Genomic DNA, 27,955 nt, shown 5'->3' with positions numbered 1-27,955 from the left:
AGGGCTAAAATTTCATCTTCTTGTGCTAATTGGGAACCACAGCTTTTATAGTTCTGCAAGGGGGGGACAGATATTACAATTACTGTGTTTTTAAAGAAGAGCTGGACAGATCTTTGGAAAAAAGAAGGGAAAATACAGATCTCAAGGCAGCTTTCTCTTACTCTGGGGAGGCTCTGTCAGATCTCTGCAGAGCTGCTGAGTTAAGTTGTAACTAAAATTTACTTGCAGCTTCTTGGACTGGAGTGAAACATTTGCTATTGATTTCTTGGAGCAAAGGAGTCTTCTAAAACGCCATATTGGGAGGCAACATCTGAAATATCAGACCTTCCACACAAAACTCTGAGTTCAAAACAGATTGCAGATGGACCCTGAATCAACGGGAAAGGAAGAATTATCTTTGGCCAAAGAGATCCCTCCTTTCTCAAGAACAGCACAGCCAAGCCATTTGAATCAAGCGGAACAACTTTATTGATAAAAACAGAGGCTTTATAATTTACACAGGTTAGAAAAAGCAATTTAGCCCCAGCTCTAAACCACACCAGGTACACACATTTGCGGCTTTCAAGAGGAAACCAGATTTTTTTTTTACGAGCAACCCAAGGGTTATAACACAAGTGAATTGGATTTTAATGCTTTCTTTTGGAAAAACTGCAGTTTTTGCTCATTGTGTGTGTGTCTCTTTCTGTGTGATTCTCTAGTTTTGCTTCAGGGTCAATCCAGGAAGAGGCTGTGTGTGACATGAACCAGCAAGTACCCCCAAAAGTCCTCAGAAGCAGCACTGTGCATAGCTGGGAATGAACACATACGGTGAATAATGATTTTCCCAGCCAGAACAGTATTCAGGATTGCAAGTGTGGTTGCTTCGTGGATTTACAAATGGCACTGCAAGAGTATGAGTTTTATTTTCAAATCCTTTTCTAATTATGCACAAAGTTGGAATTTGCCTTTTTTCATAGGAGCTGCAAGTTTGGGTCAACATTTATATCATGCTCTCACAATCACTCTCTTGGCCAATGAGTCCCATCAGAGTAGAGATGAAGTTGGTATTCTTTGCCCAGTGTATATCACTTTAAACACTCATTGACAATGAATTTCACCCACTATTTTAATGTCCATTCCCCTGGTTTGGATGAGATCCTTTCAGGGTGCATGTAGATTGATTTTTGTTTAAAGAACCCAAAAGAACTGGGTGTCATCCACAACTCTGCCCACCTGGCAGATTGCTCTTAACTCCAGTCAGTGAAGCACAAGTCCCAACACAGGTCCTAAAAGGAATCCACTGCTCATATTCCCTCCGTTTCAAGAACAGGTCAAGTATTTCTTTTCTCTCCCTCCTTCCTGTTCTTGAACAAAATCTGTGGATTTCCTCCATTCCTTCCACAATTGTTCTGCTGAAATCAGATTTTCAAGAGGGAGGCGTCACTCGCTTGACATTTGATTTGCAGGCTGCTCAGAAGGCACCACACTGGGTTTGTCTGGAAACAGAATCACAGATCACAGCCAGCAATGAAAAGGAGCCCATCAGAGATCCTCCGCTCCCGCCCTCTGAACCAAGGATGGGGGTCTGGTCCATAAACCAAGGGCAGACAAAGTGCAACATACAGGCCACATGGAGCCCCAAGGTTGTTTTTGTGGGAACTAGGACTACTCCTTGGGTCAAAAGATGTCCCCAAATGCCCTTTAGAAGTTGGGGCATTCTCCCCATATTTTGCCCCCTTCCGTGAAATTCTAATCTAGGCCCACAAAAGGAGTTTTTAAAACCAGAAGTAAACTGGAAGTGATTTCTTATCACTTCCAGTTTTGAAAAGAGAAAAAAAGCCCTCTCCAGGGCACACATTGAGTATCAGTGGAGATTGTGCTGCTTAGCTGGGTTGGAACTGCAGCTGCCATCATCCCTCACTATTGGCTAATCTGGGTAGGCCTTGAGTTGGAAGCTAGTGATATCTCATTCCCCGACCCTAGATTAGATTGCATTTCTAGCTAGCATACTGTTACAGTTGCTCAGAAGTTGTCAAAGTCACTTTTGAGGACCAGATCTCCCAGAATCCTCAACTAGAAATGCTAGCCAGGGGGTTTTCTGTGTTGTTGTCTAACACAGTTAAGTTTTCCAAGCCCTGTGGCTTTTGGCTTCAATGCAACTCTGACGCATAGCTGAACCCTCTGTTTCACAACCATAAGGAAATAGTTTTTGTTGTTGCTGTTATTTGCTGTCCTTGGCTTTGACTGATGGTTACTTCAGGAAGAACAGACTTACAAGTCACTTTGTTATTAACAGCCTTATTTGGGTTTTACAAAGGTGGCTGTCTTCTTTTCCTACTAGAGCTAGGAAACAGTAATGGCTACTCACTGAGATGGTTTATTAAAATAATAAAAAAGTACTTGTGCATATTACCCTGGTCATAATGGCTCTCTGGCATCTTTAGCCTCTGCAGCATGACGGATGGAGGCAGGGGGCTCCTCTGATGTTCTGCTTATTGCATTTTGGTCCTCTAGGTGTTTTGGACTTCCAACTCCCCAGAAGTCCTAGCCAGCTTGGTAAACCATTAGGAATTCTGGGACCTCATGTCTAAAACATCTGGAAGACCAAAATTGGGGAACTATAGGCTTAGGACTTTCCAGGGGGGATCTGATTGGTTCCAGTCAGCAGTTCGGCTGCTGTATTTTGGGCAAACTAAAAAGTAGCAATGAGAAGGTGAAGTAGTCTGATTCAAATGTATCAGTTCAGCCAGCTCAAACCCTTAGTTGGGATGGCTTTTCCTGTAGTTTGCATCCATTGCTCCAGTTCTAGTCTCTGGAGCTGCCAAAAAAGCTTGCCCCATCTTCAGTATGACACTCCTTCAAATACTCAAACAGCCCTATCATATCACCTCTTAACCTTCTCTTCTCCAGGCTAAACATACCCAGTTTCTCCTCATAAGGTATGGGACATAGGGAATACTTAAGATATTCAGATGGCAGTCACCTCTTGGTCTTCTCTTCTCCAAGCTGAACATAATCAACTCCCTAAATCATGCTTCATGAGGTTTGGTTTCCAGACTTTTGATCATCTTGCTTGCCTTTGGACATGTTTCAGGTTGTCGACATCTTTCTTGAATTATGGTGTCCAGAACTGGAAACGGTATTCCAGGTGAGATTTGACCAAAGCAGAATAGAGTGGTGCTACTACTTTGCTCAATCTGCTTACTATGCTCCTGTTGATGTAGCTCAGAACTGTTTTGACTTTTTGGTCACTGCATCACACTGTTAATTTCACATTCAGTTAGGAGTTTCCTAAGACCCTGAGATCCTTTTCACATCTCCTGCTTTCAAGCCAGATGTCACTCATCCTATATTTGTGCATTTCTTTTCTTCTTGCCTAGATGTAGTTGTTGTTGTGTGTCTTCAAGTCACTTCCGTTTTATGGTGACCCTATCACGGGGCTTTCTTGGGCTGAGAGTGTATGTGACTCACCCAAGGTCATCCATTGGGTTTCCATGGCTGAGTGGGGAATCGAACCCAGGTTTCCAGAATAATGCAGTATCTTACATTTATTCTTGTTGACATTGATTTTCTTAGTTTTAGTCCAGCTCTTCAATCTGTCAAAATCTTGAGGTCCTTCTCTGCCACTCTCCTAAATGCCTTTTAGAAGGGAGGGGCTTCTTGTTTGAGACTGGGGGGGGGGATTATGGGCAGCACCACATTCAAAGAATGTGAAGAGGTGATATGATAACCCTATTTAAATATTTGATGGGATATCATATTGAGGATGCAGCACGTTTGTTTTCTGCTGCTCCATAGAATAGGACCTGGAACAATGGAAAAGAAATTCCACCTAAACATGAGGAGGAACTTCCTGACAGGAAGAGCTGTTTGACAGTGGAACACACTTCCTTGGAGGGTGGTAAAGTCTCCTTCTTTGAAGGTTTTTAAACAGACTCTGGATGGCCATCTGTCACAGGACGTGTTTTGACTTGTCTTCCTGCATGGCAGGAGGTTGGACTGGCTGGCCCTTGTGGTCTCTTCCAACTCTATGATTCTATGATCTCCTTGACTTTGTCCCATGGAATGGCTCCTCCAGATCCTATTCCACACATGAACTCTGGACCTTTTACTTACTGATGTAGAAGACTAGCCCAGCCACCACCAGAAGACCCAAAGCAATGGCCCCCACGACGCTTCCGACAATGGGCCACACTGGTCCTGAAATTGAAGAAAAATGGTTGAAGGAAGAACTTAACCTATCTCAATCCCCTCACAGTTATAAGAGAGGGCAGTTCAATATTTGAAAGAGGGAGGAGGAAGAGCAAATTTATTGCAGCAACTGAATAGGAAGAAACAAACTCATCTCCTCAACTCTTTGGATCATAGTTAGATCAGCTAAGTAAGAACCACTTTGCTACCCAGTGCATACTGATCTTGTCTGATTTTGGAAGTTAAGCAAGGTCAGACCTCGTGAACCTTTGGATGGAAGACCACCAAGGAATACCAGTGATTCCCAGGTAGGGCAAGGAAAGAAATTGTACATAAAACCCCAGAGATTCACATCTGCCAGTCAGAGTTGCTAACATTGAATTAGAAGTGAAATAGGGGTCATCCAAACTGGGAACTAAGTGCAGATTCAATCAGCAACACTTAACATCACTTCCTGTTTCCATATCCACACAATCTTTTACTATACATGCATGCATACATACATACATAAATATAGTCTACTTGCTGCTATGTGCCTTCAAGTCGTTTCTGATTTAAGGTAACCCTATGGCAAACCTATCACAGGGTTTTGTTCTTATTATTTATTGTGCTGAATGAGATTGCCTCCAAACCCCTACTCCACATACAACAAGACATTCTTCTGGCACCTTAAACTGAAATGTCACTTAATATTTTAGAATGATGTCTGAACTGACCTAGAGCCAAAAAGACCTAAGGGGAAGTAACTGTAATACAGTATATGTAATCCTTAAAACCTCTAGTACTCCAAGTATTAATTTAGTATTAATTAATCAATCAAGGTATTATTAAAAAGTCCTGGTGGCAAAGTGGTTAAATGCCAGTACTGCAGCCACTCACTCACACACCACAAGATTGTGAGTTCAATGCCAGCCAGGGGCTCAGAGTCGAGCTTACACTTTGCAAACCACATAGTATATCAGTAAGCAGTACAGAAATGTACTTGCTAGTGCTAAAGGTAATGAAACCTGATTCTTCTTTTTTAAAAATTAAATTGATACAGAATGCAACATTATATATTGACCATGAAATATGTTTAGTTTTTATTATTGTAAGTTTTTTCTTTTCATTTTCTGTTTTTGAATAATAGAATCATATAGTTGGAAGAGACCACAAGGGCTATCCAGTCCAATTGCCTACCAGGAACTCACAACCAAAGCACTCCTGATAGATGGCCATCCAGCCTCTGGTTAAAGACTTCCAAAGCAGAAGACTCCACCACAATCTTGAGCAGTTTGTTCCACTGTCAAACAGCTTTTACTGTCAGGAAGTTCTTCCTAATGTTGAGGTGGAATCTCTTTTCCTGCAGCTTGCATCCATTGTTCTGGGTCCTAGTCTCTGGAGCAGCAGAAAACAAGCTTGCTGCACCCCCAATATGACACCCCTTCAAATACTTAAACAGAGCCATCATATCACTTCTTAACCATCTCTTCTCCAAGCTAAACATCCCCAGCTCCCTAAGTCTCTCCTCACAGGGCTTTATGGTTTCCAGACCCTTCACTATGTTGGTCGCTCTCCTCTGGAAATGCTCCAGCTTCTCAATATCCTTTTTAAATTGTGCTGCCCAGAACTGGACACAATATTATTCCAAGTGAGGTCTCATCAAAGCAGAATAGAGTGGCACTATTACTTCCCTTGATCTAGACACTATACTTTTATTGATGCTGCCTAGAATCTTGTTGGCCTTTTTAGTTGCTGCATCACACTGTTGACTCATGTTCAACTCATGGTCTACTAGGACTCCTAGATCCCTTTCACATGTAGTCATGTTAATCTAGGTGTCCCCATCCTATAGCTATGCATTTCAGTCCCTTACATTTTTCCATGTTGAAATTCATTTTGTTCATTTTGGTCCCGCAAAATCTTGTTTTCTGTTTTTCTGGGTGGTTTTTTTGTTATTATGTGTTAATGAAATTTTAAAAAGTAAAATAAAAAAATACTGAACAAGGAATTTTGATGGTTTTCTTTCTCTCATCCCCTTTTCCCCACCTCTCTTCTCTCTCTCCCCATCTGAACAATTTTGCAAAATAGTGGGGCGAGATATGGGATGATTGCTTCTCCCATCCCCTTTTCCTCTCTCCTCTGCTTGTGCCGGCACACACAGAGCACTGCAGGTCCAACCTAAAACATGCAGGTAAAGGAAATGAAAAGGAGAGGGCTGGCAGCCTACAAAGTAGGCACGTTAATAGACCATATTAGAAGACCAGAAAAACCCAGATTTTGTTCTTGTTCTTTCTGATTGTATTTAAGAGATCCATTCATGTATTGTTTTTATCCCAGAATATTTTCTGTCAGCTCCTGGTACAATCAGAGACATTTTATACCAGCTCCCCGGATCGGATATTTTTAACATAGTATAAAATTGGAAGGAACAGGAACAAAACTGGGGACTTTTCAATTAGTCTGGATGTACAGTACTCATTAAAAAAAAACCCATCCTGCTGGGAGGAACAAAAAAATACAGGAAAGGAGAGGGATTGTTGTGTTGTTTATTGTTCTGTGCCTTCATGTCCTTTCTGACTTATGGCAAACCGAAGATGAACCTATCATGGGATTTTCTCGACAAGATTTATTCAGAGGAGGCTTGTTATTGCCATCCTATGGGGCTGAGAGAGTGTGACTTGCCCAAGGTGGCCAGTGGGTTTTCGTGGCTGAACCAGGATTTGAACCCTGGTCTCCAGAGTTATATGCAATGGTGAAATCACACCATGCTGGCTTATTTAAGTGTGTGTGTGTGTGTGTGTGTGTGTGTATGTGAAATGTCATGTCCCTCATCTGGATTTTGAAAACAAAGGTGGTAATTATAGGACTATAAACCATGATGTCCCAATGTATTTGGCCAATTTAGAACTGCCAATAGTATGGCAGTTCTTGGAGGGGAGATCCTCAAAGAATAATACTAGGAATGTAAACCATCCTATCACCCTGACAGCTAGTATGGTTTAGTGGTTTCAGCATTGGACTAGGACACTGTAGACTAGGGTTCACATCCCCAGGTGGCCATGGAAACCCATTGGGTGACCTTGTGCAAGTCATACTCCATCAGGCTCAGGGTAAGGCATAATGAGAGTCAATGCCCCTCTCTGTCACTCAGAACCAGGAGTCAATCTACTGCTTAGGATCTCACCAGACCACCTCGAGACTATGTGAAGAGGTTCCCGCAAAGCAGCATGGTCCACATGGCACTCGTAGTGCTCAGCTTCCCTGGGGTCCACCTGGATCTCAATCTTGGCCTGGTAGGTTCCGTCTGCGTTGGGGACGACATTAACATGGTGCAGTTCATCTTCCACCATTTCCCCATCCTTTAGCCAAACTGCCCTTATATCCTTGGGAAAGAAGCCGTCCACTTTGCAGACGAGAGTTTCTAGGGTACTGTTGACTGACTTCTCTATCACCAGCACCTTTGGGGGCTCTGTAGCAAAAGCAACATAGGCAGGGATGGAAAGAGAACATTTTATGTCACCAGGCTTTTACAAATTGACTAGCGTTGGACTTTTCATGCTCTAAGGTGCTATGTTTAAGGTTTGTATATGAAGTGGGACATTGGGATCTGATGGGTTTTGGTTCCAGGCAAAACCTGTGGATGCTCAAGTCCCATTTGATACATTGGCACAGTGAAATGGTGTCCCTTACATAAAATGGCAAAATCAAAGTTTGCTATTTGAGGAAAAAATATTCAAGCCATGTATGATATGTATGCTATTCAAGCCATGGATGCAGAATCCGTGGATAAGGAGGGCTGACTGTATTCTTCCATTGAATTTTAATATTTGTAATGTCGAATGCTTTAACTTTATAAATTGTCAAATAAATATAAATTGTATGAAATTGTAGAATAAATATAAATTGTATAAAACCCACTTGAACAAGTCACTTTCTGTCAGCCTAAGGGGAAGGCAATGGCCAGCCTCCTCTGAACAAATCTTGCTAAAAATACTCCATGATAGGTTTGCCTTAGAGTCACACAAGTCAGAAATGACTTGAAGGCATACAACAACAATGACAATAGATTCAAACGTGTTGTCTGCTGCCTCCATTTTCACGTAATGGACGCATAGTGTCTGCATTTTGCGGTGCATCCGTTATGTCATTAGTGCACCATTGGTGCACTCGCGACATAACTAGGGCACCAGTAAAAGAACCCAGAAAAACCAGGTTCTTTTAACTCCAGAAGGATATTGCGTGGTCTAGTGGCTGCGGCATCCCTCCGGAGTTAAAATGGGCACCTGCAGACCACCATTTTCAGGCGGTCTGTACTGCACAATTGTTACCTGGCCAGATAGCCTATTGCCTAGAGTAATTTTAAGGTATAAATATGATTTCAAACCGAACCTCTGCGCACAGAGCCAGCATATAAACTGGCACTTTGTGTATGTTCTGTCACACCCTCAGACTTACAAGTCTGAGCCACTCCAGCTTTCCACAATCTTCTCTTAGGACAGCTAATTATAGCCCCATTGCACCCCCTTAAACACTCTACTATCCCTTTTCCATATTTCCATTTTCGTTAGCTCTGTATGCTGTTTTTGTTTGGATTACTATCTTGTGTGTGTAATTGCACTCTGCATATTTTCTAAATAAAAACCTTCTTAATTCACACAGAACCTAAAGTCCTCTTAGTTAGTATTAGTATATATAGGTGCCCAAGGTTACCAAAGCCTCTTGCAAAGCTATTTTCCCCACCATATGAAGTATCATTGACTTCACTGGTGTCCCCCCTCACCAGTTCTTTGGCTAACAGGCTAGACTCAGCCTCTTCCTCTCTTCTTCCTCTTCCCGAGTTAATGATGTGCAAACTACCTTTGAACTCAAGGTGCAGCAGCTGAAGCAAGTCAAAGATGAAGGCGGAGGGGGCAAGCAAAACTAGGACATTTAGATAATTCTCAGTTCTTTTGTCATTTTAACCTATGTTGGTTTATAGCTGCCTTGAGTCCCTGTACTGGGAGGAAGGCAGGATGATGATGATGATATTAATTTTTAATTGTTTCTAGAATATACACCTCCTGCAGGGTTTTATTTATTTATTTGTTTTAATTAATCTGGTTATTCTGTACAGCGCTGTACAGATTATTTTAATAACTGATTATTCTGTACAGTGCTGTGTAAATTTACAGTGCTTTATAAGTAAAGTTTAATAATAATAATAATATAACATTTGAAAAACAGCTGAAAAAGCAGTAAGGTAGAGGATTCATCAGGACTGGCCTTGCCAAATCTGGTCAGCTGGAGAGTATGACATATATCTCTGGAAATCCAGAACCACACTTTACCCACTCCTTGTTTAAAGTATTAGCTCTGAAACAAGTACTCATTGGAGAGGAGCAGCAGCAAAGACTTGTGTAAGCTTCCAAAACTCACACCCGATACCCATTATCAAAGGGACCAGAACACCCTAGTTGAAACTGATGAAACATCAAGATATTGAGCTGCAAGGCTCCTGCGAGGGAGCAGATAATAAGTGCCTCAGGACTGGCTGGAACTTGGAGAAAGGAATCAGCTCTTGAATGTTGATGGTGTCTGCGTGAAGGGTTAGGAAATTGCCTTGCTACCCTGAGCCAAAGCAATCCCTCCTGATTCTCTTTCACACTACAGTACTTATTTATACCATTTTTAACTGCTATGGTTTTGTCCAACACAATACTGAGATTTGTAGTTTAGGAGGATCTAAGGGCTCTCTGGCAGACAAGTCTGAACATCCCCCAAACTGAAAATTCCAGGATTCCACAGGATGGAGCCTGGGCATAGACTTAAAGTGGTACTGAGGTACTATAACTGTGTAGTGTAAACATTACCTCTTGAGAAGTGGTTCTTTCCCAACTTCTAGAACACATTAAATGGTATATTTTTATATCTGGTTCTGGCTGAGGTGTTGCCTGTCTACTTCTGGTCTTTTTCACACTACAGAATTATAGCAACTTCCACAGCTGCATTCTGTAGCATCCTGGAATTTGTAATTTGTGGAGCCACAAGAACTATTCTCTGGAAAAGAAGGCTAAATCTGCCATGAAACTACAAATCTAATGGTTCCAAAGGGTGCAGCCATGCCAGTTAAAGTGCTGAAGTGCTATAATTGTGTAGTGCAAAAATTAGTCCCACCCCTCTTCCCATTTTGTTAAGACTCTATTCCTCTACAGGTTGAATATTCCTTATCCAGAATTCCAAAATCTAAAACTGTCCACATGGGTGGCTTAGACAGTGACCCCTTTTCTTTCTGATGGTTCAGTGTACATGAACTTTGTTTCATGCAAAAAAAAATATGGAAAATATTATGTACAAAATTAATTTCAGCTATATATATAATCAGCATATGAAACATAAATGAATTTCATGTGTAGACTTGGGTCTCTTCAAGATATCTCACTATGTATATGCTAGTACAGTCAAGGCCTCCTCAGCCACAGATTTCTTATCCACAGATTCAACTATCCATAGCTTGAAAATATTCCAAAAAAATATACATTCCAAAAAGCAAACCTTGATTTTATTATTTTATATAAGGGACATCATTTTACTTGCATTTCAATATGCCACTGTATATAATGGGACTTGAGCATTCACAGATTTTGGTATGCACAAGGGGGTACTGGAACCAAACCTAAAAGATACCAAGAGCCCACTGTATGCCAAAATCCCCCCAACTCAAAAATAACTCTGGTATCAAACATTTCATAAGGGAGACTCAATCTGTATCATAGCTTCCTTCAACTGTTTCAACTCAAAATATACTCCTTCTATCACACTGGTAGTGTTGTTATTATTGTGGTGTCTTCAAGCTGTTTCCGGTTTATGGTGACCCTATCACTGGGGGTTTATTGGCATGTTTCTTCAGAGAGGATTTACCATTGCCATCCTCTGAGGCTGAGGGAGTATGACTTGTCCAAGTTCACATGTTTCTGTGACAAGTCAAAACTGAGTAGTGTAAATCTCCAAATGTGGAGTTATGCATCGATTGTGCTACACAAATCTTGTGTTGAGCAGCAATTTTGCACAGTTAAACCAAAGTAGCAAATGCAAATAAAAAGTCCACTGGCTGACTGTTGCCTGGCATGAGCCATAAAAACAACCTAGGATGGCACATCTCCGATGCCACACATAGCCCACAGGCCAAACTTTGCCCACCTTGATCTAGGACTTGGACTATCATCACTTGCATCGTGTATTGAGATTTGAAGTGTATCGTCAACCTCTATATCCTCACCTGGAGCAGGAGGAGGAGTCGCTTTTTGGGACTCCAGGTGTCTCCGCAGCCATCCAATACAGGTCCGACCCCAAAAGATTTTCCTATGCCTGTATGTATCCCAGACACCTTCCCACTCGTCTGTCTCTTTTCCATCATAAGCCTCCCGGTGATACATACTCTCTGTCCCATCATCACTTAACTCACAGCCGTCGATGCACTGCAAGGTGTGAAACCCTGAGAAAGAGACAGACACAGAGTGAAGGAAGCAGAAACAGACAATGGGCCCAGGCTCCAGTAGTTGGTGGGAATGTGTGAGATGGCTGCTCCCACACTTTGGGACTCCCCCCTTAAGAAAGCAAATAAAAGGATAATCAACTCATTTGAGATGTGGTGCTGGAGAAGAGTGCTGAGGATATCGTGGACAGCCAAAAAGACAAACAAAAGGGTCCTTGAACAGATCAAACCTGAACTCTCCCTAAGGCAACATATGCTGAAGTCAGAGCAAGCTCTCTTGAATTGTTTAAAACAGGTGTGCACAACTACAGAGGTTGTCTTTAATTTCAATTTTGCTTTCACCTGGGAGGGCATACTGGAAGGGTTGTGATGTTGCTTCCAGACTCCAACCACCACCTGGACCTATTTCAGCCCTTTCTACACTTTCTTTGGGGTTCAGAAGGGCCAAGGGCCTTTGGAGAGTTGGGGAAAGCAAACCACCACATTTGTGGGTGGTTTAGGGGTTGTTTGGCCAGTTTGAAGGCAAAACAAAAATAAAACATCAGCCTGAAGCTTTTTTTAAAAACTGAAGGGGAGGTCTCATTTGGGATCAAAGCAGAATATCACTCACTCACTCAATCAGATACATATTTGAATGAATGTAGCTCCCCATATGAACCTGCAATCTTTAGGACAGTCTCTTCATTCTCTCCAACTATAGACATGTCTCAGTTAACATAGTCTCTGACAAAGAAACACTTTTTTACAAAGTGTTTTTACAGGAATCGAGCCCACCCAACTCCCTTTCTTGACTTCTACCTTGAAGTTTTCTTGCACAATTGGCATTGGGAGGGTGAGGAAAGAGGGCTAGAGAAAGACAGCCATTCAGTGTGGTTGTAGCAGCGTGTCTGCATTAAACAACACAATCAAGCTTGACCTGGGGAATAATGGGTTTCTACTCTAGGTGACTGGGTGTGCTTACATACAACAGGCAAGGTGAACAGCACAACTGCCGCTAGAACCACTAACTGAGCATGTGTGAAGAACAAAATGAGAGAAAAGAGAAGCAAGTAAGCCTACCTCACCAGCTGCCCTGGCATGTTAAAAAAAAACACATAGATCTACATGTTTAACCACTAAAATGGAAATCCAAAGAAAAGTGGAGGCTGTTGGGGGAGAAAAAAAATCATCCTGGGATGTATTTTGAAAGGAGCTGCTTACCCTTGACATTGCAGAGAGAGGGACTTTCATCACTACCGTCTTTGCAGTCATGGCTCCAGTCACAGATGTAACCCCACAGAACACAGCCCCCGTCTTTACATTGGTACTCGGTGGCGAAACAGGTGCCTTTTCCACTGCTACCATCTACAAGGAAGCAGAAAAGGCAAGCAGTGTTGGGTTTTAGTTCTTTGCCTCCCCCCTTTCTCCATGGGTCTTTTTCACACTATACAAAGAATGCTATGACTTCCGTAGAACTGACATGGCAACAGCCAGTGGAATCCTGGGATTTGCAGTTTAGTGAGGGGGGGGGAATAGGTCCAAAACACACTGCAGAACTAAGCCAGTCTGAGACCACTGTAGCTGCCTTCACTCAATGCTAGGGAATTCTAGGAACTGTAGTTTTGTGAGAGATTTAGCCTTCTCTGTCAGAGAACTCTGGAGCCACAATAAACTGCAATTTATTGTAGTTTATTGCCCTGGCACTGAGCCAGGGCAGTTAAAGCAGTCTCAAACTGGATTTTTTCTGCAGTGTGTTCTGGATCTTAGAATTGTCAGCCAGCGTGATCTAGTGCTTCAGTGTAGCATATGTGCCTTCAACTTGCTGGTCAGCTTAGCAAGCTGTAGGCACATATGTTATAATGCCATGGGGGCAGAGAAGCACCAACTTGGGTCTGGAAGTATAATAATAATAATAATAATAATAATAATATGTTTTATTTATAGACCGCTATACCGCGATGATCATAGCGGTGTACAGTAAAATCGTAATACAAAACAAAATACAGTTAAAGGAGGGAGAAGTCTCGTCCTTCAGGCAGTCCAAGATGTTGCTGGGTCTGCCTGATCGCTCCCTCTGAGGCCAAGATGACAGTTGAGGAGGGAGGGGCCTCTTCCTTCAGGCAGTCCCTGATGTTGCTGGTCTGCCTGATGGCTCCCTCTGAGGCCGAGATGACAGTTGAGGAGGGAGGGGCCTCTTCCTTCAGGCAGTCCCTGATGTTGCTGGTCTGCCTGATGATTTTAATATTTTTAACATTTTAATATTAATATACAATTATTCAGGGGAGGGGGAAAAACCTCCCCCACAAGATGTATAAAATCAACACCGCAAGAAACACATGGAACACATCATCTTACAGTGTCACCGAGATGAGTCATAATAGTTAATTAGTAAATAGAACTGTACATAAATTACTGGGTGAACAACTGCTGGATAACGCAGGCCACTATTACAGGGGGCCCACATTACGTAGAAACACATTTTGGGAGAAGGGGGGGATATAAGTGCAATAAATAAACAAAGAAATATATAAACAAAACAATGTGTTTAGCCCTTACCTTTTTCCAAAGCTATTCCAGGTATTATTATTAGTATTAGTATTTTCTTATATCCTGCCTTTCTCCCAATACAGGGGCTCAATTGAATTCTCTATGGCGTTTATCAGACAAGGTTTCTGCAGCTCAGATCTGGGGCTTCTGCAGATTGGGCCATTCGCATTGACGTGATAAGGAGAATGTATTTTCATACCTGGTAGCTTTAAATGTGAGCCCCTTCAGTGGGACTTGTGAACTGAATCCTTACTGACTCCTCATTTTGTGGCAATTTGGAGAGTTCGCTAAATAAGTGGATTGACACAATTCACTTTGGGGCTCAATTCGAACTCATTGCGAATTGGTCTGGTGTGAAATCCCAATACTGAACACGATCGCAAGACCCCCAGGTTGCAAATGTCCCATGATGCCCTGCTGAAATGTGCCCCATTTACTTCCGGTGGCTCTTTTTGCTTTCCAGGCAACCGGGGCTCCATTGGAGCTCTCTCTCTCCTGATGCAACTTTGGCAGAGCAGCCAGGCTAGCAGTGCTTTCTCCCTCTCTGCCTCTCTCTCTCTCACACACACATATCCCTGGCAGCCAAATTCAAAGGGATCCTGTGTCAGAGCCCCATCCATTTCATCCTCATGTACATCTGTCCAAAGGATGTATACTAATGTTTGCAAAATAGATGTGAAGGAAATGAAACATGAGGATGGAGGGAGAGATGGAACTCCCAAAATTCCATAGCCTCGAGTCAAGGACCCCACAACAAACTCCAACTCCCATAATAGTAATACTTTATTTTTAAAATAATAATAATAATAAGTTATTATTTTAAAATAATAATAATAATAATAATAATAATAATAATAATAATAATAATTTAGGTTACTAGTTGGCCAAGGCACCAGAGCTCTCTGGCAGAAAAGGCTCAATGTCAATTTCATGCACATCTACATCCATCCTCCTGTCAATCTCAACATCTATCTCACACACACACACATATACATACGCACACACACTCATATATATATATATATATACACACACACACACTCTCACTTACACACACACACATATGTGCATATATATATGTGTGTGTGTATATATATATATATATATATATATATACACACACACTCACTCACTCATACATACAGACACATACATACACACTCATACACACACACACACACACACACACCCCAGAGCTCTCTGGCAGAGAAGGCTCAATGTCAATTTCATGCACATCTACATCCATCCTCCTGTCAATCTCAACATCTATCTCACGCACACACACACACACACACACATATACATACATACACACATACACACATACACTCATACACACACACACACACACACACCCCAAAGCTCTCTGGCAGAGAAGGCTCAATGTCTCTGGACACTACAGTTCACAGAATTCCATAGCACTGAGCCAGGATAGTTAAACTGGATTCCATCTCCCCAGTGTGGATGCAACCTAAGAGAAGGCAACTGAATGACAGGAGGATGGTTGTAGATAATATATAGATATAGCTCTTTACAGGCTTTTGGACTTCAGCTCCCAGAATCCCAGGCTATTGGCCAGCATGGCTGAGGCTTCTGGGAGCTGAAGTCCAGGATCCTTTAAAGGGCATAGTTTGGGGGCCACTGGGATAGAGATAGATATAGATGTGGATGAATTGGTTCGGGGCTGTGACACGGAAGACCCTTTGAATTTGGCTGCCAGGGAAGGGAAACTAGAAGGGAGGAAGAAAAAAGGGGCAGCTGTCATTCAGGTGAGGCTAGCATTCGCATGAAAGTGGAGCCTGGCTCTCTTCTTAGCCCTGGAAGTGCAAAGGTTCAGGATGCCTTCAGGGCTCCACTGAGCATGTGCAAGGGTCCCAATTCAAATCATTGAATCCCCATGGTATGCACCGGTGTGGAACTACAATTTGCACTCACTCCGCTTTCCCTGAATCCACATCACGTGACTTCCTTCGATTCGATTCCTCCTCAGTTTGGAAGGGCAACAGAAGAGCAACCAGGTATGAAAATACATTCTCCTTATCATGTAAATGTGAATGGCCCAATCTGCAGAAGCCCCAGATCTGAGCTGCAGAAACCTCGACTATCTCTCCCCACAAGGTTCAGAGCTTTGGATAGCTCCTTTAAAAACTGGACTAAAATCCAGAGCAGATTCACCACCCTATTCTCATGGAAGTGGTCAATCACCGCTGGGGCAGTTAGGCAATCTAGGACGATCCTTGAGTTCAAACCTGACATGGACAGACAGGCCAGGTGGCCTCAACTCACCCCCGGAGCTACTGTAGTATCTCTCCAAAACCACCAGGAAATGTCCAAATCCCTCGTCGTTCAGGTTTGCCAGGGTGGACTGAATGTCCCAGTATTTTTCTACTAAGCCTACGCTCTGGTTCATCCAGGGAACCAGGGCCCGCATCTTTCCCACTACATTGTCGTAGCGTTCAATGGGCTGCCCATCCAGGTAGCCCACTTCCACGTACTGCGGCAGCCCCGTGATGGCCTCCGAGATGTACGTGCGGAAATAGTAGAGGGTGTGCGAGGAAGATCCCCCTGCAAAGGAAGGAAGAAGAGCCCAGTTGGAAAGGGTCTACATCAAAGGTAAGGAACCCCTTTCAGTTGAGGGTAGTAGTCCATGTCAGGGAGGTTCTCAGGGGTGGAAGCGTCCAAAAATAAAAATAAAAATACCAGCATGTTTTTGGTTTAAAGCTCCTCCTGCAAGTAACTAAAGGCAACAAAGCTAGTTTTTACAAAGTTTGTTTATGCATGTCCAACCACCCCTTTTCCTTCTTGTCTAGATGGAGTTATTTTTCTTTCTGCAGTACCAGCATTGGTAGGATGGTGAAGGAGAGCTAGAGAATCACGTGGGATTTTATCTAGCCTGTTTACAACAAGCAAGGTGAGCAGCGAGTGCCTCCTAGAATCCTCTATCAAGTATATGTAAACAGCAAAACTGAAAAAGGAGGAAAGCAGATGAACTTGCATCATCAGTAGTTTTTTGTGGGTTTTTCAGGCTATGTGGCCATGTTCTGGAAGAGTTTCTTCCTGACGTTTCGCCAGCATCTGTGGCTGGCATCTTCAGAGAATTCTCTGAAGGTGCCAGCCACAGATGCTGGCAAAACGTCAGGAAGAAACTCTTCAAGAACATGGCCACATAGCCCAAAAACCCCACAAAAAACTATGGATGCTGGCCATGAAAGCCTTTGACTTCACACTGCATCATCAGTTTTCTCCAGCATGTTGAAAAAACATATCCATTTGTCCTCCAAAATGAAACTCATAAAAAAGTAGAGACATCCTTGCATGCAATTTGGAAGAAGTCTTCAGATTGTCTCCAGAAAGTTCAAAATGTTTCTGTTTACTTATGCAAGACCTTCCTGAGCTTGTTCATTTCCCATGTGCATTTTGAATAATTTTGTTAATTTTGAATAAAATTTGTACTAAAACATGTTGAACTGCCCTTCTTTTTTGTGGTGCAAGAACCTATCCCTATTCTTTCAATGTTATTTCTGCCTCTGGAAGCAAATTTCCTTTTAAAGAAATACCGTTCTGTAACACATCTACAGGTTGAGTCTCCCTTATCCAGAATTCCAAAATCCAAAATATTCCCAAATCCCAAATTGTCCACATGGGTGGGAATTCAAAATGAGTTTAATAGATTAGAACGCTGGGCCAAAACTAGCAAAATGAATTTCAGTAGGTAGAAATGTAAGGTACAGTACTACACTTGGGCAGAAAAACTTCAGTGCATAGATGTATAGGATGGGGGGGGCTGGCTTGACAACAGTATAGGCAAAAGGGATTTAGGGGTATTAGTGGACCACAGGCCAATGTGATGTAGTGGCTAAGAAAGCCAATGCAGTTCTAGGCTGGATCAATATCAATAGCAGTATAGTGTCTAGATTGGGGGAAGGAATAGTGCCACTCTATTCTGCTCTGGCCAGACCTCACTTGGAATGTTGTGTCCAGTTCTGGGCACCACAATTCAAAAAGGATGTTGACAAGCTGGACCATGTCCAAAAGTGAAAGGTCTAGAAATTATGCCCTGTGAGGAGTGGCTTAGAGAGCTGGGTATGTTTAGCCTGAAGAAGAGAAGATTAAGGGATGACATGATAACCATGTTTAAAAATTTAAGCGATGTCACATTGAGGATGGAGCAAACTTATTTTCTGCTGTTCCAGAGACTAGGACCCAGAGCAATGGATTCAAGCTACTGGAAAAGAGAGCCCACTTAGCATTAGGAAAAACTTCCTAAGACACTCCTTATAGGGCATCACCACCATTTTGGTTATCCTCCTCTGAATACGTCCCAGCTTCTCAACATCCTTTTTGAATTGTGGTACCCAGAACTGAACTCAGTATTCCAGGTAAGGCCTGACCAAAGCAGAATATCTTTCCAGTATCTCAGCATGGATACTTCATCACTGCCTTAAACTTAATATGACAAGACAGAACTACTCATTTTTCCCCAACACAAAATAAAATAAAATAAAAATGATTCATCATATTATATCATCATCATCATCATCATCATCATCATCATCATCATCATCATCATCATCATCATCTGTATCCTGCTCTTTTTCCAGAACTGTCAACAATATTCTAGGTGAGGTCTAACCAAAGCAGAATAGAGTGGCACTATTACTTTCCTTGATACAGATACTATACTTCTATTTATGTAGCCTAGAACCACATTGACCTCTTTAGCTGCTGCATCACACTGTTGACTCACATTCAGCTTGTGTTCTACTAAGACTTCCAGATTCCTTTCACATGTACTGTTGTCAAGACAGGTCTTACCCATCCTATATCTAAGCCTTTCATTTCTCCTGACTGTGTAGTACTTTACATTTCTCCCTGTTGAAATTTATTTTGTTAGTGTTGCCCCTCCCCCTAATCTATTCAGGTCATTTTGAATTTTGATCCTGTCCTCTGGGGTATTAGCTACTCCTCCTAATCTGGTGTCATCTGCAAATTTGATAAGTATGCCCTCTGAGGAACAGATGTGGGACCAGAGTTAGATAGGATGTCTGTCTTAATTTCCAAACAGGAAAATATATCTTCTTTCTCTCCCTGTTTGAATGACAAGCTGTGAGCAAATGTGGTTGTTATTTAATATCTAACATTTAATGACATTGTCAGGGGCTGTCCCTAAATTTCAGATTTTGGCTTGAAAAACCTCCAGCCTAGGACAACCATCAACTGGCAACCTAGAGTCTCCTTCTTTGGAAGTTTTAAAGAGAGCAGCTTGATGGTCATCTCTCAAGAGCGCTTTCTATCTTCTTGCATAACAGGGGGTTGGACTGGATGACCCTTGGAGTCTCTTCCAATTCTATGATTCTAAACATGAAGAAGTCCTTCCTAACGGTAAGAGACTTTTTCTGCAGCTGGATGGGCTCCCTCAGAGGTTTTTAAACAGAAAGTGGATGGATACCTCTCAGGGCTGCTTTAACTGTAGACGCTTGCCCTGGCAGGGAGTGAACTAGATGGCCACTGGAGTACTTCCCAACTGTATAATTCTTACAGTTCTTAGAAAAGGACCATTTCTGAGGGAAGCATCTGGTCTAGGTTTAGGTGTGGGCATGGGGGGAGAGATAGGAGGGTAATCACAGAGTAATCACTCTGTAATTACAAGCATGTGATGGAAAGTTTATTGAGTCTGTTTACTGGCTGCATTTTTCAACCACCCCAGTAACCAGTTTGGTGGGTGGGTACCGAATTCCTTATTTGCACAAAACTCTGAAACACTGCTCCCTTGCTCAACTATAAGAGCATTTAAAATAAGCCACAGAGATTCCTGTGCCTTTTTGGACCGAAAGCTATGCCAGTATACAAATTTTGAGACATTTTTATTATGCTCTGCGTTTCTATATAAGGACTTGAAATCTCTATGCCTTGGCACCTCCCACACAAAGTTAAAGAGATGGGAGGGCAGCGTGGGGCCCTCCATATGTTGTGAAGCTTCAACTCCCAGGATATTCATAGAATCGTAAAATTGAAAGATACCCCAAGAGGCCATCCAGTCCGACTCTATTCTGCCATGCAGGAACACAGAATCTAAGCACCTCCGACAGATGGCCATCCAGCCTCTGTTTAAAAACCTCCAAAGATGGAGACCCCATCATACTCCAAGATAGTGTGTTCCACTGTCAAACAGCTCTTACTGTAATCATAGAATCATAGCATCATAGAGTTGGAAGAGACCACAAGGGCCCTCCAGTCCAACCCCCTGCCATGCAGGAACTCTCAGTCAAAGCATCCCCAATAGATGACCATCCTGCCTCTGTTTAAAGACCTCTAAGGAAGGAGACGCCACTACACTCCGAGGGAGTGCATTCCATTGTCGAACAGCCCTTACTATCAAGAAGTTCTTCCTAATGTTGAGGTGGAATCTCTTTTCCTGGAACTTACATCCATTGTTCCACGTTCTAGTCTCTGGAGCAGCAGAAAACAAGCTACCTCCCTCCTCAATATGACATCCCTTCAAGTATTTAAACAGGGCTATCTATCATATCACCTCTTAACCTTCTATTCTCCAGGCTAAACATCCACAGCTCCTAAGTCTTTCCTCATAGTGCATGGTTTACAGATCCTTCACAATTTTAGTCGCCCTCCTTTGGACATGCTCCAGTTTCTCAACATCCTTTTTGAATTGTGGTGTCCAGAACTGAACACAATATTCCAGGTGAGGTCTGACCACAGCAGAATAGAGTGGGACTATTACTTCCCTTGATCTAGACACTATACTTCTATTGATGCAGCCTAAAATTGCACTGGCCTTTTTAGCTGCCGCAGTGCACTGTTGACTCATGTTCAACTTGTGGTCTACTTGGACTCCCAGATCCCTTTCACATGTAGTTTCATTCAGCCAGGTGTACCCCATCCTATATCTCTGCATTTCATTTTTCTGCCCTAAGTGCAGTACCGTACATTTCTCTGTGTTGAAATTCATTTTGTTAGCTTTGGTCCAACTTTCTAATCTGTTAAAGTCAATCTGAAGTTTGATCCTGTCCTCTGGAGTATTAGCTACTCCTCCTAATTTGGTGTCATCTGCAAATTTGATAAGTATAAGGATGAAAGGATTTTTATATCAAGATCCAGAGGGCCACAAGTTGTCAGCCTTGGCATAATTCAACCTGTTGTCCACACCTGACCTTAGCCAAAATTCCAAGGAGCTAAAAGATTGATACTTCATTACTGGAAAGATAATTTTTATCCACTGGTGACCCAATGGATACAAAATTTAACAGTGCTTGCAACATTTTAAAGAATGATGTACTGTATAGATAAAATATACAAATGGATTTGGTCAGCTCTTATAGAAGCCTATCACAAATGTGGTTAGTTTTCCTCCTTATGTTTTTTTCCAGCTTTTGTTATACTAGAACATTATTGTGTGTAACTAAGATCCCTTTTGAATGTAAATAATTTTTTAAAATCTGCCCCTTGTTAGCATACCTTGTACTGTATTTTTGGGTTCCCCATACTTTCATATCTCATATCTGAAGATAGCATGCTTTTGAGAGATCGGTGGCCTTTCAGGAACACTATGTTCCCAGGAGAAACAATCAGGTTTCCAGGAGAAAAGAAATATGTTCCAAAGCATGTGTACATCCAGGGAAACCATCAGATCTAAATGTATGAATTAAGTGTTCCTTCCTTTCTCCAAGTCATCTGCATTTCCTCTCACAACATGAGACAAAGTTTATCATCTCGGCTTTCAAGGAAATTTCTGCCTTGATCTGCTCTAGGACCCATTTGTTTGTCCTTTTGGCTCTCCATGGGATCCTCAGCACTCTTCTCCAGTGCCACATCTCAAATGAACTGATCTTCTTCCTATCTTCTATCTCAACTGTCCAGCTCTCACATCCATAGATGATAATAGGGAATACAATGGCTCATATGATTCTAATTTTTGTGCTCAGTTGTGTATCTTTGCAATTTAGGATCTCTTCTAGTTCTTTCATAGCCTCTTAACTCTCTTAACACACCCCAAAACTCTCTTAACTCACCCCAATACCAGGAGTTCTCTGGTAAAAAAGGTGCAAATGGTCCAAAGGTTACCCAAGCCTCTTACAAAAGCTAATTATGGCCCCATACAGACAGACCAAAATAAAGCTGCTTTGGGTCATTTTGGAGGTATGCTGTTTAAATGATGCATGAGTCCTAAGAGGCCAGAAGCTGTGCCAAAGCCACACTCCAGTCCTTAGGACTGGAGGGTGGCTTTGATGTGGTTTCCAGCCTCTTAGGACACATGCATCACTTAAACAGCATACCTCCAAAGTGACCCTAAGCAGTTTTATTTTGGCCTGTCTGTATGGGGCCTATCTCAACGTTTTAAGTAACACTCATAGTTAGTGGGGACCCCTCCAGTCCTCCCCCCCCCCCATCTGTCTTTCAGTAACACCTTGGTCTGTTTGAATATAGCCATACATAGGTTAACAAAGCCTCTGACAAAATAGCTATTTTTAAACAAAGTCATTTTAGACCCACTCAGTTCCTCTTTCCTCTTCAAGCTTTGTCTAGCTGGAACTTTTAACAGCATCCCCATTGTGAGTATGATGGAGGAGGGCTGGAGAAATACAGATTTTCAGTGTGGGCCACAGCAGCGAGTCTGCAGTAAAAAATGCAATAAAGGTTGAGTGCAATTCTTCTCTAGCTGATCCTACTGTAGTTTTGTACAGGGAAAGTAAACAGCAGCTGCCCCCACAAATCTCTTTTGTTGTGTAATGACCAAAACAAGAAGAAAAGGGGAGAGCACATAGGCTTGCCTCACCAGGTATCCTGGCATGCTGAAAAAGCATAGATTGGTAGGTTTGGCTTCCAAAATGGATATCATAAGAAAAGTGGAGACTGTTGAAAGAAAGAAAGAAAAATCCCTGGGTACATGTTGGAAGAAGCCTCAGAGTGGTCTCTGAAAAATTCCAAATATATTTATATTTACTTAGGCAAGGCTTTCTTGAGCTGGTTGTTTTTTTAATTTCACATTTCATTTCATATGGTAACTTCAAGGCATGGGGGAGTGTGTTGAATCATGCTGAACTGTTATTTTTTGTGGTGTAGGAAACTATCTCTGTTCTTTGCATGCTATTTCTGCCTCTAGGACCAAACTTTCTGTTGAAGAAGTCATGCTCAGGAATGCATCTACTTTGTTAAACTGAGATATACTTATAATTGTTTCTCAGGAATTTGGGTTCCTGGTGTTGTTGTTATATTATAGCAACAGACGCTTGATGTGTACAGAAAAGTGTGCTAGGTCATAGAATCATAGAGTTGGCGCAGACCCCAAGAAGCCATTCAGTCCAACCCCATTCTGCCATGCAGGAACTCGCAATAAAAGCACCCCCAACAGATGGCTATCCAGCCCCCATTTTTAAACTTCACCACCTTCCGAGGCAGCAGCATATTCCACTGTCAAGCAGCTCTTACTGTCAGGAAGTTCCTCCTAATGATGAGGTGGAATCTCTTTTCCTAAAGCTTGAATCCATTGCTCCAGGTCCTAGTCTCTACAGCAGCAGAAAACAAGCTTGCTCCATCGTCAACAAGACAAATTTTTAAACACGAACCAGTATGGTGTTGTGGTTTGAGCATTGGATTATGACTCTGGAGACCAGGTTTTGATTCTCAACTTGGCCATGGAAACCCACTGAATGACCTTGGGCAAATCACATGTTCTCAGTCTCAGGGGAAGGCAATCTTGCCAAGAAAATCCCATGATAGGGTTGTCTTAGGGTTGCCATAAGTCAGGAGCAACTTGAATGCACAAAACAACAACAATCATGTCAAATGTCTCTTCCGCAGGCTAAACATACCCAGCCCCCTAAGTGTCTCCTCATAGGGCATGACCTCTAGACCTCACAACTTTTTGGTCATCCTCCTCTGGACACACTTCAGCTTCTAAACATCCTTTTTGAATTGTGGCGACCAAAAGTATTCCAAGTGAGATCTGACCAATGCAGAATACAGTGGCACTATTCTTTCCCTCATGCCCAGAATGAAACCAGATAACCCTGGTCAGATGGAATTTTACAAAGAATGTGGAGAGGTCTCTTCAGGGGTGGCTTTGATGTCAGGAGAGCTGTGAAGCTAATCTGAGGTTCAGTCCAAATATTAAAGGAACAACCAATCTGTCAAGCCTGCTTTAGCTGCCAGTTCCTGCATTTAGCAAAGGGCTGGACTAGATAGCCCTTGGGATCTGATCCAGTTCTTCAGTTCTATGATTCTGAAGGAAAGGGAATCACTTTGAGCCATTAGTGTCTCCCACAACAATGTGGTATTGGTTCCATTCTGGATTTTAGTCCAAATTTTAAAGTTCTGTACCCCATCTTCCCAAAGACATTCAGAGGATGGCATAGCTATTAAAGTTAGATTAGGCTATTGCTACACTGCAGAATTAATGCAGCTTGAGACCTGTTTAACTCTCATGGCTCCACCCTATGGAATCCTGGGATTTGTAGTCTGTTGTGGCACCAGGGTCCTCAGACAGAGAACATTTCACATAACAACAAATCCCAGAATTCCATAGCACTGAGCCACGGCAGTGTCAAACTGGGTTAATTCTGCAGTGCAGACACAGCCACAGAGCACATCCCATACCTCCCTGATATGATTTGTTGTTTTTGCTGTATGCCTTCAAGTTATTTCCAACTTATGGTGATCCTAAGGTGACCCTATCACTAGGTTTTCTTGTCAAGTTTCTTCAGAGAGGGTTTGCTGTTGCATTCTTCTGAGGCTAGTAGGTTTCCATGGCCAAGCAGGGATTTGAACTCTGGTCTCAAGAGTCCTAGTCCAATGCTCAAACCACTATACCAGCCATGTGTAAACCTTTAAAAGCTCTCCTTCCTTGCAAAACGCACCCACAACCTGCCACAAGGGATCTTTTCTTCCAAAGCACCACAAACTGACACCAGCGTTGTGACCAGAAGACAGTAGGTGAAAAACCAGAGACAAAGGACTCCTTCACAAAACACCTCTTTCCCCCAAAACCATGTAGGGAATTCAAAGCATCCAGCTATAGAGGACACCTTGAAGTCTCTCTTGAACCCTATGCTACGAACAGCAGAGCCAAGACAGAGAAAAGGTGCTTTGCCTTGGGGCTGTTTACAAAACACACAAATCCAGATTGTCCCTGAAAGTGGGTCTTCCATCTCCATGGGCCATACCTACATACACAAAACCTACATTGCACAAAGACAGGGCTGCCTGCAATTCTGTATCCCCAGAGCTAGCCAAAGGGAATTGACTAGAATCAGTGATTCCCAAAATTTGGTCTTCCAGATGTTTTGGATTTCAGCTCCCAGAATTCCCAACAGTTGCCCAAGCTGGCTGGGGCTTCTAGGAGTTGAAGACCAAAACACCAGGAGGACCAAAGTTTGGGAACCACTAATGATCCCTACGATCCGAATTTTAGTGTTCAGTGCTACATCTTGACACTTGAAGATTTTGTCTAGTGCCTTCATAGCTGCCCTTCCAAATCCTAGGAGGTTATCACACGGAGGAGGTAAGCATCCTTTCCTTGTCGTTAAACTGTGTTAATTGCACAATGGGGGAAAGATTATCACACCCGGTGGGTGTATCCCGTTCTTCTGCTGTCCGTAAACAGTAATGGACCAGTAATTTGGTATTAATGGGAGGTTCTGTTCTCTCTAAGATTCTCCAGCGCAGTTCCGCCAGAAGTTGACCACAGAGTTGTGCTGGAGAAAATAGACATTCCTAGAGAAAACACTTCTCTAGGCACAATTCTGTGATCAACTTCTGGCAGATGTGGACCACAGAGTTGTACTGAAGAACCTGGAGATTCCTAGAGAGATACAGTATTCTCTTAGGTAAAAAAGAATAGACTTTTTTATTTGTAGTTTTCCCACATTCACGGGGGTCCTTAACCCCAGGGAATGTGGAGGGACCACTGTAATTTCAAAATTCTGCATCTGCAGAGCCAGCCCAATGAGAGCCAGCAGGTGTAGTGATTTGAGCATTAGACTATGACTCTGGATGGTTTGATTCCCCACTTGGCCATGAAACCCACTGGGTGACCTTGGGCAAGTCACACTCTCTCAGCCTCAGGGGAAGGCAATGGCAAACCTCCTCTGAACAAATCTTGCCAAGAAAAGCCCCATGACAGGGTTGCCTTCAGGTCGCCGCAAGTTGGAAACAACTTGTAGGCACACAACAACAACAACAACAACAACAACAACAACAAGAAAGTTAATTCAGGTCCACAACACACTGCAGTAATAATCCAGTTTTAGACCACTTTAACTGCCCTGGCTCAATGCTAGGGAATCTTGGGAATTGTAAGTTATTGTAGCACCAGAGCTCTCTCACAGAGAAGGCTAAATGTCCAAAGATCTCTCTACACACACGTTGTTGGTGTTTCTCTACATGTCATTTCTGACTTATGGCCACCCTGCCTGAACCTATCCTGGGGTTTTCTTGGCAAGGTTTGCCTCTGCCTTCCTATGAGGCTGAGAGAGTGTAGAATCACAGAACCGTAGAGTTGGAAGAGACCCCAAGGGCCATCCAGTCGAACCCCCTGCCATGAAGAAACTCTCAGTCAAAGCATCCCTGACAGATGGCTATCCAGCCTCTGTTTAAAGACCTACAAGGCGGGAGACTCCATCGCTCTCTGACAGAGTATGTTCCACTGTCAAACAGGGTTTACTCTCATGAAATTCCTCCTAATGTTGAAGTGGAGTCTCTTTTCCTGTAGCTTCCATCCATTGTTCCAGGTCCCGTTCTCTTGAGCAGCAGAAAACAAGCTTGTTCCCTCTTCAATATGACATCCCTTCAAATATTTAAACAGGGCTATCATGTCACCTCTTAACCTTCTCTTCTCCAGGCTAAACATACTCAGCTCCCTAAGTCTTTCCTCATAAGGCATGGTTTCCAGGCCCTTCACCATTTAGGTGGCCCTCCTTTGGACACACTCCAGAGTGGGCTTCCATGGCTGAACAGGGATTTGAACCCTGGTCTCCCAGAGCCCTAGGTCCAACTTTCAAACCACTACACCTCTCTCTCTCTCTCTCTCTCTCTCTCTCTGGCTGCAAACATACTGCAGAAGCAATCCAGTTTGATGAGGGAAACCACACTTGCCTATAGGGAAATACTGGGAATTACTTGCCCATGGGGATAAACTGGGGAATAGGTTTTTGTGGGGTTTTTGAGCTATGTGGTCACATTCTAGAAGAGTTTATTCCTGACATTTCACCAGCATCTGTGGCTGGCATCTTCAGAGAATGCTGAAGATACTTGCCTATAGGGAAACATGGCAGAATAGTTGCCCATGGGACTACATTGGGGAATACTTGTCCATAGGGATACATTGGGGAATACTTGCCTATAGGAAAACATTGCAGTACTTACCCATGGCGATACATTGGATAACATTTGCCTATAGGGAAATATTGGGAATCACTTGCAGGGAACATTGCAGAATAGTTGCCCATAGAGATACAATGGGAGAGGTCCCTGCATATAAGACATCGGAAACATTTATGGGCAAGTATTCTGCAAGGGTTCCCTATGGGCAAGCATGCAATTTATTGTAGTTGTTTAGTAACCCCTCCCTCTTCCAGGGTCTCCAGGGTCTTCTTTCAAGCCCTTGACCCCCAGAGCCAACTCAAAGGGGGTGAGGCTAGATGACCCCCAGGTGTCCCTCCCTGCAAACCACCCCCAGGAAAGTGCTGGGCCTCAGCAGGGGCTACTCACCGGAGGGTCCCTGCAGGAGGAAGGCAGCCGCCCCCAGGAGCAGAAAGAGACCCATCCGCTCCCTTCAGCCTCCTTCCACCGACT

The 27,955-nt window shown here is 42.9% G+C and overlaps 1 protein-coding gene across 3 annotated transcripts; it reads right to left on the bottom strand.

Annotated features, from left to right (window-relative positions):
- Positions 1-444: 444 nt before the first annotated feature.
- On the bottom strand, positions 445-27,955 carry LOC149320443 (major histocompatibility complex class I-related protein 1-like). Of its 3 annotated transcripts, none has more exons than XM_089501945.1 (7): positions 27,872-27,955; positions 16,436-16,714; positions 12,824-12,967; positions 11,408-11,623; positions 7,337-7,621; positions 4,096-4,179; positions 445-1,475 (listed from the first exon to the last, which is right to left on the bottom strand). In XM_089501945.1, exons 1-7 carry the CDS (start codon positions 27,924-27,926, stop codon positions 1,420-1,422), a joined length of 1,119 nt encoding a protein of 372 aa, XP_089358071.1. In that variant the 5' UTR covers positions 27,927-27,955; the 3' UTR covers positions 445-1,419. The 3 variants fall into 3 exon arrangements, with proteins under 3 accessions (XP_089358071.1, XP_089358072.1, XP_089358073.1); XM_089501946.1 differs by having other exon boundaries at positions 7,345-7,621; XM_089501947.1 differs by lacking the exon at positions 4,096-4,179.

This window comes from Sceloporus occidentalis, unplaced genomic scaffold, assembly GCF_023333645.1.
Source record: "Sceloporus occidentalis isolate IW3139 unplaced genomic scaffold, rSceOcc1.0.p SCAF_1, whole genome shotgun sequence".
Classification (NCBI taxonomy): domain Eukaryota; kingdom Metazoa; phylum Chordata; class Lepidosauria; order Squamata; family Phrynosomatidae; genus Sceloporus; species Sceloporus occidentalis.
Note: the sequence above shows the minus strand (reverse complement) of the source record. Positions and strands in the feature narration are given on the sequence as shown.